The sequence below is a fragment of the Artemia sp. Qi Xiang Cuo genome, chromosome 3, assembly GCF_049724085.1.
Source record: "Artemia sp. Qi Xiang Cuo chromosome 3, ASM4972408v1, whole genome shotgun sequence".
In the NCBI taxonomy this organism is placed as follows: Eukaryota; Metazoa; Arthropoda; class Branchiopoda; order Anostraca; family Artemiidae; genus Artemia; species Artemia sp. Qi Xiang Cuo.
In genome coordinates this window covers 61,366,930-61,379,056 of record NC_142796.1, presented here as the reverse complement: position 1 = coordinate 61,379,056, position 12,127 = coordinate 61,366,930, and the positions used below count along the sequence as shown (strand labels likewise).

Genomic DNA, 12,127 nt, shown 5'->3' with positions numbered 1-12,127 from the left:
TAAAAGTGCGTTCATTTTCGTACATAGTAGGAACCTGACAGCCTTACAGTAGGGTTCTTTGATGTACTGAATCTAATGATGTGATTTTCATCAAGATTGTTTGCCTTTCTTGAAAGTTAAGCAAATTTTGAGGCTCGTAGCTCTTGATTGGATACGATTAAACTTAATGAATTTCCTACATTTCGGATCAACCAAAATATTATTTTGTTTATGCATTAATTGTTATCAAATTCCTTTATATTGAGTCTTGGCTACTATTTTTCAAGTCGCTCCTTATAGTTCATTACCTCGATGTGAGTGATTTGGACAAGTGACTTTAAAATTGCTGGTAAGTCAATGGATGGGTTTGGTCCAAATCTTCCTATTTCAGTGCTCCTTGATTGGCTATCGCTTTTGACGTCATACGAACAACTTCACCAGAACAAGGCAAACAAAAATAAGGCGTGTTACGGAACCTAAAAAAAAAATCTGTGAACTTTTCTGGACATAGGCTGAACCAGCTCTAAGCAGCCTAGCATTATTTCTTTACTATCTGGCTATAGTATCGTTCTACAATATACTTTTCAATTTCACCATTTATTTGTAGATGGCGAGGAGAGTACCTTCGTGCTTTTCCATATGAAGAAATGGGGAATAAGCTTTTGACTGCAGCGACATCTGACTCGAAGGTATTTATAATTATGTTTGTATTTCCATTTCTGCTTAATTAAATTTACATCTGCATCTTAACTATCGTTAAATGAAAAAGGAAAATTGAGGCCAATATACTGCAATGCTTTTTTAAAAGAAAAGATTTGAAACAAATGTCATATCAGTAAGCACGAGCTTTTTTTTTTTTTTTTTTTTTTTTTTTTTTTTTTTTTTTAATTTCACCTCCCTCTCCTCTCAGTGGCACTAACATTAAAAAAAAAACTACTTTTAAACATTACAAAAATCTAAATGCCACCTACACTCTACATTTTACTAAAATTAGCAGCCAAAGAGTGGTCTTTATCATTATTGTACTTCTACTAAAATAGTTTTTAATCCATATTAACAATAAAATAAAATTCTCTCCCGCAGAGAGGACGTCCCCCCTCCACAGGAAGTCCCCGCTTGCGGTGGCCATTTACAACAACAGACAAAATTTTCTCAAATTCCAATTCTGCAAAGAAGCCACTACTAAAAAAAAAATATATAAAAAAAATATCCCAATAAAAAATAAATAAAAAACCCAAAAAAACCCTCTTTTACATTATCATTTCAGCTTATTTTTACAACACACAAAAATAAACACACTAATATTTACGAAAAACAAATAAGCTGAAATGTCCATCAAACCCCATTTTTAAACTTCATTTTTTTTTCCCTTTTTTCCTATTTTTTCCTTTTTTGGCTGCTAATTAAAAAAGAAAAAAAACAATTATCAATAATTTTTTTTAAAATACCTTACTGGGAACGCTGTTTTCTCACTCACTCACGCAAAAAAACTCTCTCTTACCAATAAAAAACTCAAACTCTCGCCCCTACTTACTTTCTCATTCTCTTTTCCCACCCACTATATTTACAAGAAAATTCATAATTCAAAATCAAAAAAATACTCTCTCCACTCATTTCTTATCTTCAATAATTCCATTTTCTTCTCAATTAAACTCCTAAAACCCTCTAAACAGACCACTTTCTTTCTGTTCCTTCTACTTCACACATAATGACACATATTTCCAATAATATAACACAGAGAATTTTTCTTTTTCACATCCAAATCCGAATTTATGTCAAATTTCACCAGCTTCTTCTTTTCTTCATCACTTTGAACTTTAATTTTGCACTTTTCACTTAAATCAAAAACAAACTGAAAAATTCTCTTATTTTCATTACACTTGATGAACTCGTGGTCTAAACCATCTTCCACTACTTCAAAACAAAAAGAGCATTTTTTATCTTCATTTCTCAGGAAACGTGACAGTCTATTTCGGTAAGGCAAAATCATGTGTATGACTTGAAACATAATCTCTCTCCCTTTTGGTTCTATGGGGAAAGAATGTATATTTCTAAAGGCATTTTCAAAATTTACAAATGGTTCTTTTTCTTTTACATGATATCTGTTATTTTCCTCTTTGGGAGTTAAAATCCTGGTTATTTCAGTTTTTATTTCTGTACTATCTGACAGAAGAAGTCCCTTCTCTTGCAGTAGCTCTAATATCGGGACAGAATCTTTCATGAAAACTGGGACGTTTGTGTCTGAATTTGATGAATTAGGATTGTTTAGTAGGGGAACCAACCACTCTCTGGTCATTTGAAAGTGTTCTTGTGGTCCATTTAAAAATGCAAGTGTCATTCTAGCAATCATATTTTGGTACAGTTTTCAAAAATCCAGAACTTCTAGACCTCCCGAGTTCTTTGGGCAAAAAAACAACTTTTTGCTTAGTTTTTCTAGCTTACCGCTCCATATAAAACACCACATATAGGTTTCAATTTCCTTTGCTATATGTTCCGAGAGGGACATTACTGGGACCGGATAAAGTATTCTTGATACACAATACATGTTGACGAAAGTTGATCTCTGAAACAAGGAACGATTCCTGCCTTTATCTTCGTCACATAGTAAACACTGAATCTCGAGTACTTTCTTTTCCCATGCGTTCTGCCAGCAATTTCCTCTGACTGAAAACTTCACGCCAAGTGTCTTTACTGTAGGACTGACTTCCAGCCAAGTTTCCTTTTCCAAGCTCCTAATCCAACTCGCCTTTGCGCTGTTTGTTAACGGGAGGATCTTGCTCTTTTTCTTGTGAGTCCTGACGGCAAAATTTTTCTCGTACCATTCTAGGCCCCGCATTGCTGTTTTAATGTCACTCACTCCATCGGCGAAGAAATTCCCATCATCCACAAAAGCCTCAGACTTGAGAACTAAAGTTGGCAGTACTCTGATACCCGTTATTCTGGCTTCTATGTATTTTATCAACGGGTCGAGATAGATCTCGAACAGAAATGAAGAGCTTGGGTCACCTTGCCGGAGGGATATTTCAAGGGAAATTCCTCAGTGAGGCTTCCATTTACCACCCCTTTCGCCGCTGCGCCACGGTATAGGTTCTTGTAAAAAACGACAAATTCACCACAAAACAAATACTTCGCCGTCATCAGTTCCCATAGGACTTCCCGGACTACCGAGTCGAAAGCTTTGATAAAATCAATGTATATTAAAACCCATTTGAGATCACTTTCCGATAGTTCTTCTCTTCTAAGGAGTAAGTCGCGTAAAATTGCAAGAATATGTTGGACTTTTCGACCCTTTATGCCCCCATGTTGGGTCTCACCCAGAATATTTCCCATCAGCTTCCTGAGTCTATTCATGAGTACTTTGGAACATAATCGGGTATCACAGGGAAGTAGAGAGATGGGCCTCCAGTTCTCGATATGTTGCATGTCTCCCTTTTTTGGCACTAGTGTGATGATCGCTAGGGTCTGATCCAGTGCAGCTCCTTCACGTATCATCTCGTTCATTGCTGATAACATGATTTCCGAGATTTCACTAAAAAACACTTTGTAAAAATCGTAGCTTAAACCATCTCTTCCTGGAGCTTTCCCTCTTTTAGTAGAACTTAAAAGCTTGTTTTAGTTCATCTTCAGTTATGGGCTGACTTAACATTTCATTCTCGTCCTTTGAAACCTTTCGCTTCACTTCAAAATCATCAAAAGCATTTGCCTCTCTTGCTCCTTTCCATTTATATAACTCTGAGAAGAAACCGTATACCGTCTTTTTTATTTCTTCGTGATCATCTGTTATCTTTCCATCATGTGTTTTTATTCTGTCAATTTTGCTTTCTTCTCGTTTCCTTTTAGCTTTCAAGATTGTCGCCAGGCTTATTTGTTCTCCCTCATATAAATCGTTTAAACGAATTTTTACTGTCCAGTTTTCAAATTTTTTCTGCTCGATTTCCTTTAATTGTTGCCTTATTTCATGGTATTCGAAAATCGGATCGCCTGTATTTTGGTCTATTTCATCTTTCAGTTGCCTAAGGACTGTTCTTAAAAATCGTTCGTGGGCTAACCGCTCTCTTTCGCTTTCCTTTTGTAGGTATTTTAGAAAATTTACGATCTGTCCTTTAAATTTAATCCATGCTGTTAGGTGGCTTTCGTCTTGTTGTTGTGCTGTGAGTATTTTTCGGATTTTTTCTCGGTTTATTTCTTTGTTTCCTTTATCCTTGATAGTATCAGGGTGTAGTTTCCAATAAGGAGCTCTCCTGAAACTTGTTTTCCTATTTACATCTCCTATACTTGCTCGGACTGCGTAATTGTCAGAGATTAAAAGGTGCTCATGCTGAATTGAATTTACAGACTTTTTCATCTCCTTGAATATGTAAATCCTATCGATTCTACTCGTTCCTTGATTTGTGATCCGGGTGAAAAAAGAATCATTCTTTTTCTTTAGAATGCACATGTCTGTTAAATCATTTACTTTTACCAAGTTTTTAAGATCTTCACTTACTCTCTTTTTGAGACTCGTCCCCGTTCTTGTTTGCACATCCTCTTCTCTGGCTACGCAATTGAAATCTCCCATCAATAATTTACATCCAGTTACAGGGACGTATCTTGTTATGATATTCTGAATAAAATCAGCTCTGGCTTTGATGTTATTACTTCCCGAAGGAACGTGCACGTTTATGAGCGTGATGCTTTCAATCTGGAGGCTACATACGGTTCCATCTTCTTCAAATTTGAAGTTCTCTGGGTCAACTGCAATATCCTGCTTTAAGAAAAAACCTGTGTCGAAAGATTCACTTGTTGAGAGAAATGAATAACCACTTGCCTGTATTCCACAGATACGAGATATGTCAACCTCCTGGACTGCTAATATATCAAAACCTGATGCTTTCAGATACTTCGTAAAAACTTCCTGACGCTTTTTTGCTTTAGCCCGTTTAAGTTCAGGGTTCCAATTGTTAAATTCATTCTAAAATTCTAAAACTGACAAAAAATATCTTCAGTTTTTTTATTTATTTCCTTTTCCTTTGTTTGAATTGGGGTCGTTTTCTGTTCCGTCTGTTTTTCTTTCTTTTGCTTGGTTGTTTTCATTACCTCCGATGGATACTTCGCTGAGAGTGCTTTTTGGTGTTTGTATCTTTCCTCCTTGTTTCTGAACCCCTTCAGATGGTTTTTGGGCTGTAGGGGGTCTCTGGGTTCTCCTCTGGACTTCCTCTGGTTTCTTTAGTTGATTCGTTCCATTTTTCTCTTTAAGGTCGTGTTGCACTTTTTCATTTTATTTGCTTTCTCTAAATCCTTTTGTGCGTTCTCTTCTGTGATCTTTAGAATAAGATCTATGGTCGTCGATGATGTGAAATTCTTCACTCCATCTAGGGTGCTGCTTGAGTCTGACAACTGACTTACAACAGTCCTAGGCATTCCCCATGGATTATTAATATGTCTACCAATCGGATTTGGGCTTAAAACACAGTTTTTTCTCATGTTTCTTCGGTTTCTAGGACAATATTTTGCTTCATGAGTTTCGTCGTGGCATATGTAGCAGGCCTTGGGTTGCTCAGGGTAAAAAACATTTATTTTCTCATCCCCACCGAAGATGTTGATAGACGGTGGTATTGGCGTTTCAATGTGCATTAATGAGTTCACTCGACCAGTGTAGACTTGTATAAACTCGTCACCACTGTTTACTTTCCTTCTGATATTTAGAACAGTTCCATAAACTTGTAGTTCTTTCTTTATGTCTTCGCTGGTAGCTTCTCCTGGGATTTTTCGCAACTGGACAATGACCGGGCGTCGTCCGGATCTGTCTACATTTACAGGATATACGCTATTTTGGAATCGCATCTTCGGTTCATTCGTTTTGCATTTTGATACGATGTCATCTGCCAGCGTTACCGATTTCATATTGACTCGCACCTGTCCGAATCTCTTAAGATCATCGGAATCGATCGCTCTCACTACTCCAGCGTTTAGGCCCAGTTCCTTGAAAAACCGATGAATGTCGATTTCTCGTACTTCATTTAGGACCGATTCTTCCATCATTCTGAAATCGAACACAACTGTACTTCTGGACATTTTTTAAAAAGCACGAGCTTTTTAGGATTATTTTACTAGGCAAGGACATACCTAGGGGTAGAGGATATCTAGATTTTACCCCCCCCCCTGATCAAAAAAGTCCTTTAAAACCGCCAAAATATGGCAAAAAAAGAAACGGGAACGGCATATAGGCATGCTCCTAAAGCATTTGATATCTGATAAGCCACTGGAGGACATGCATAAAAAGAAAAAAAAAGCGTATGCTCTTCCGTGAGGACTGACAAAAACATATTTTTTTTTTCATCAATTAAATGTGAAATTGTAAGTCCCCACATTACCCCTCCCCTCCTCAATAAAGACAAGAAAGTTTCAACTTAATCCCAGAGCCGTGGAACAAAATAGGATATACTTAAGAAATCGCATAGAAATATTGTAATATTTGATGAAGCATTGCAACTCTGTGCAATTTTTATAATGAGGAATACTCCATTGCATCCTCGCTTCAGGCACAGAAAAATTAGAATGTCTTGTGAAAATCAGAAACCTAATTAATCTGATTGTAAAATGAAGAAAGATTCACCTAAGATACCTCTTGTATAACGTAATTTTGTTTTTTGTCAGGTCGGTGGCTATTTGAGATAGTGGGGACAACTCACAAAATTGTAGGGGTAGGAGCAGAATGATTTTTCAATATCTAGAAGGGAACAAATTTGCCGATTTTTTGGATTTTCATTGAAAATATCCTCCAAAAAGGTATTTTCAATATTTGTTGAAATCTTTATGTATTTTGAACACTGTGAGTAATAGAAAGAGGCTACAATTTTGTGCCCCTATAGGACAAACACAATATCAGAAGCCTGTATAGGCATTGTCATTGCACCTGTACGTCTTTAACCAGAATTTTTGAACAATGAGAAAATAATTGGTATTCTTTCAAGATGGGAATAAATCTTTACAGCTGAAACATAACTTGTTCCACGATTAGTCAGTAATGCCAATCGTTCATTTTAAGCAGTACCATTAATGAACATCAAGATTGCTAATTAACTTCTTTTTTTCATTCTTTGAACGAACTTATATTAAATCTGCGAAAAATTTAACATTTATAGGGATTGAGCCCGTGCATCTCGGTACTAACATTATCAAGCTAAACAAATAATTTAAGCAAACATTATTTGTGATCTGTTGTTACCAATAAGTTTAATATCAGGAAGCAGTAAATGTGTAGTTACTAGGAAAATAAATATTTTTATGTCTTGTGATTGGATGGCCTTATCGAAATGAAACTTTCAGAGGTTGTTGAAGGGGTCAATGTTGAATTATTCCATAAATTTTTAGTTTCGACTTTAAAAGAAAGTAAAGAGCAAAACTAAAATTTATAAGTATGCAGTTTAGTGTCTCAAAAGAAATAGCGGACTAAACATTTCTAATGGCATGATAGGATTGTTCATATAGAATTAGCAGATTCTTCAAAATTTAATCAGAGAATTCAAGGTTTAGATTACCATGAACCCAAAAAATTAAATTAGATCTATAATTTTTTTTTTGTTTGGACACTCAAATGAGAGTAAAGAGCAGTATCAAAATCTAACATGTAAATTTTACCTTCTCAAATGATATTATAAACTGAACATTTCTAATGAATTAATAAGATTGTTCAATATATAGGTTAGCAGACTCTGATAAAACTTCAAAGTTTTAATTAGCATGAACCAAAAAAAATATAATCATTAAAAAAATCCCGTAATTGATGTCTCAAGATTGAATGGACCTGGGGGTAGAATTGAATGGGCATTATGTGATTATCTCAAAACAGATGGAACTTTAAGTGATCGTTCATTGGGGGAATTTCGAACAAAATTTATTGAAAACAAAGGGAAATATTGAATCAGATATTGAATTCTTTAACTTTGAAGTTACCCAAAGTTATACGAGAAAACCACAGATGTTAGACATAAATATCATATGAAAACCATTAGTATTGGATATTATTTGTGTCTTCAGCAACTATCCAAGAATCAAAATCAGAGACAAACAACAATAAGAAAAATATGTTATCGAATATTTTGAGCAGAAATGAAAAAAAACTGGAATAATAGAAAGCAGCAACGTTTTATTAAAGCAATCTAATTAAAAAGATCTAGAGTTTTCTCAAAAGCTTAAATGAAATATTAGAATTATGAAAGCAACAAAATTTTGCTAGTAAGAGCTAATTAGTTAGGTTTAGACTTTTTCCGAAAACCCTAAACGATAAATTGGATTTTCGTAATTTTAGAAATGAGGATTTAGCTTCCTAAAAACGGGATGGTAAGAAGTTTGCAAATTTTACTAATAAGAACGCTAATTTACTGATAGTCCATACTCGTAGGTTATCAAAAGAAGATTCATTCGAATGAAGCTTTAAAAATTTAGCGCACGTTTTAAGATGTAAACCCATCGGGAATTGCCCCATTCTAGCATTTTGGCCACTGAAAAAGCGATTTCGACCTAAAGGGGGCCGAAATCCAATCGAATGTACAGCCCGAATTTCGATAGTGTATTTTCTATAGTTTGTAGGAGGCTATTATGAAAAGGGTCCTGAATCGAATGAATATTTAATCCAGTGCACTTTTAAAGAAACAAAAGAGATCAAGCCACAGGGAATTGCCACATTATAACAGTTTGGCATGTAGAACAGCAGTTTTGGCTCGAAGGGCTAAAATCCAATCTAGCTTAAGTTCTGAACAATTTTTTTTATTTTTTCCACAGAAAATTTCTTCTTTTTTCATAGTTCGTAGTCATATGTTATCAAAAGAGAATTCTTTTGTATACACATTTAAAAAACTAGTGGGCTTTTTAAGAAATAAAGGGGATCAAGCACAGGAAATTACCATATTCCATTGGTGCGTGAAACAGTAAATTTGGCCTGAAGAGGGCTATCGAGCCAAAATTCAGGGAATTTTGTTTCTTTTTCAGAAAAAAACTGCTTGTTTCCTCATAGTCAATAGTCGTATATGATCAAAATAAGAATTATTCAAACAAACATTTAAAGATCTAATATTCTTTTTTAGAACCAAAGGACATCAACCCATAGTAAATTCCCCAAGTCTAGCATTTTGGCCCGTAAAACAATGATTTTGAATTAAAGAGGGGCCAGAATCCTATTGATCAAAATGTCTGAGAACTACTGAAAAGGTATTTGTATGAAAAGGTTTAACAGTCTTGAGGCCGTATTGGCATGCCAACACCATTGGCGAGCCAGAATTAGCGAGCAGAGGTCGCATTGGCTAGCCGATCTTAGAGGCAATATGCTATTCATCAGTAAACTTAACATTAATATAGTGCATAAACATAACCGTTATTATAAACCATTTATCCAGTAAAACCAACAGCTATAGAGTATCACATAGCTGCTCATTATCTATTCGTGTGTTGGCCAATACATTCTATCATTCTAAGGGGATGGAGAAACCTAAGGCCTCCCCCGCTCCGCAATTTTTTTTTTTAATCCATGTTTTCAAACTTTCTATGGGAACTGCTTCAGATGAACTCAATGAAGATTCAGATAATTTAAGATAATGATAATTTCATTGATAATGAAATACATACTCAAAAATATATTACACTAGTCCTCCCATAGGTTCCTTGGCCTGTAAGGTAGGACATACGAGTCACTTACTCAAAGAAAAAAAGCACTTAATTACAGAAAAAAATATAGAATACAAATATTAAAATTGAATATACTAGATAAACTACATATATTAAATAAATAAAATAGGTTAAATAGACTCTTATTAACTCTGCGCCAAAATGAGTAAAGAAAAAAGATATAATTCCTAAGAAGCCAAAAAAAAAAAAAAAATTGACAGTTTTTTGAACAAGTTAAAAGAGTTGCACCTTAGAGCTGATTCACGCTTTTATTCCACACAATATGGTTCGCTGCTTCAAACAGTTCGTGGTAACGAACTGTAAGTAAGAAGCGACCCGGCTCACTGGTAACCGAAACTCTCAAAAACGGAATTTTGATACCAATAGATACATAAAAAGAATCAAATTTTAATTCTGATTTCAAATATATAAGTTTCATCAAGTTTAGTGCTGCCTATCAAAAGTTACGCGCCTGAGAATATTTGGCTGATTTTCGAAAAAAGGGGAAAAGACCCTATAAAAGCTATAGTACCTTAATGAAAATTACACCATCATATTCAGCGTATCAGAGAACCGTACTGTTGGGGTTTCAAGCTCCTATCTACAAAAATGTGGAATTTTCAATTTTTTGCCAGAAGAAAGATCACGGATGCGTGTTTATTTGTTGTTGTTTTTTTTTTTTTAACCATGGGTATTAAAATCGACCCAGTGTTCCTACAATATCGTTTGAGGGCTCATTGGAACGGAAATTAAAAGTTCTAGTGCCCTTTTTAAGTGACCAAAAAGATTGGAGGGCAACTAGGCCCCCTCCCACGCTCATTTTTTCTCAAGGTCACCCGATCAAAATTTTGAGATATCCATTTTGTTCAACCTAGTCGAAAATCTAATAAATATGTCTTTTAGGATGACTTAATCCCCCACAGTTCCCATGGGAAGGGCTGCAAGAAATGAACTTTGCCCATTGCTTACATATTGTATTGGTTATTGGGAAGTATACAGACATTTTCAGGACGGATATTTTTCTGGTGTGGGGGATGGAGGTGGGGGTTACTCGGGAGAATCTTTCCGTGGAGGATGTTTCTTTGGGGTAAGGGACATTTCTATGAAGGGGGCGCCGGATTTCTAAGCATTATTTAAAAACGATCAGAAATTAAATTAAAAAAAACTTTCAACTGAAAGTAAGTAGCAACATTAGAACTTAAAACGAACAGAAATTATTACGTTTATGAGGGGGTTCTCCCCCAAGTCAATACCTCGCTCTTTACGCTACAGTTTTTTTTTAGTGCTTTCAAAAGAGCTATCTATTCTAATTAAACTGTGAATTAAAAAAAAATTTAACTTTTAACTTAAAGAGCGTGGTATTGACTAAGGGGAGAACCCGCTCATATACGTAATAACATATACGTAATAAAAAAAAACAATAAAAAAAACAAGCGATACGGCTCAATAGTAATCGAAACTTTTAAAAACGGAATTTTGATGTCAATAAATGTAACAAAAGAATGGGCTTATAATGCTGATTCTAAAGATATAAATTTTATTAAGTGTAGTATTACTCATCAAAGGCTACGAGCCTAAGAAAATTACCTGATTTCTTAAAGAGGGAGGAAACATCCCCTACAAGTGAAAGAATTTTAATGAAAATCCCACCGTCAGATTCAGCGTATCAGAAAACCCTATTACAGAGGTTTCAAGCTCATATCAGCAAAAATCTGCAACTATATCTGCAACGTATTTTTTGCCAGAAGAAAAATATACGAATATAGAAGTTCGTTTCGTAAGTTAATTTGTAAATTACGTCAGAACCAAATTTAGAGACAGCCATTTAGCAAAAGAAGAGTAAAATTTTTATGCAATTTTTTTTTTTCTTATTCAATGACGGTGAGCCAAAATAAAAGCTGCATTAACTAAAAAACGATCAGAAATTAAATAAAAAAAAAAAGTTTTTTAAACTGAAAGTAAGGAGCCACATTAAAACTTAAAAAGAACAGAAATTATTCCGTATATGAAAGGGGCTGTCCCCTCCTCAACGCCTCACTCTTTACGCTAAAGTTTGACTTTCTCATAACTCTATTTTTTTAAACAATGAAAAACTTTAGCGTAAAGAGCGAGGCGTTGAGGAGGGGACAGTCCCTTTCATATACGGAATAATTTCTGTTCGTTTTAAGTTTTAATGTCGCTCCTTACTTTCAGTTTAAAAAACTTGTTTTTTTTTTTATTTAATACAGTAATAGATCCTGACCTTACAGAAGCAGTAAAAGGAATTTAAATACGATTTTATTTTGGTACTATGATCTAATTAATAAGGTTTAGACTTTTCTCATAATCCTAAATGGAAGACTGGAATTATGAAAAGTAGCAAATTTTTGGTAACATGATTTAATTAATTAGGCTTTTCTCAGATGCCTAAACTGAAAGCTAGAATAATAAAAACAGATAATGCGTTGGTAAAGCCATCTTTGTTTAGACTCTTCTCAAAAAAGTAGTTATAAGAAGGTTTATACGT

General features: G+C 34.7%; 1 protein-coding gene across 1 annotated transcript in view; it reads left to right on the top strand.

Annotated features, from left to right (window-relative positions):
• mwh (multiple wing hairs) overlaps positions 1–12,127 on the top strand; it is a 194,735-nt gene that overhangs the window by 39,590 nt on the left and 143,018 nt on the right. The window contains exon 2 of the mRNA XM_089087066.1: positions 587–668. Within this exon, the coding sequence (XP_088943192.1) occupies positions 627–668 (42 nt within the window). The 5' untranslated portion in view covers positions 587–626. The remainder of the gene's footprint in view (positions 1–586; positions 669–12,127) is intronic.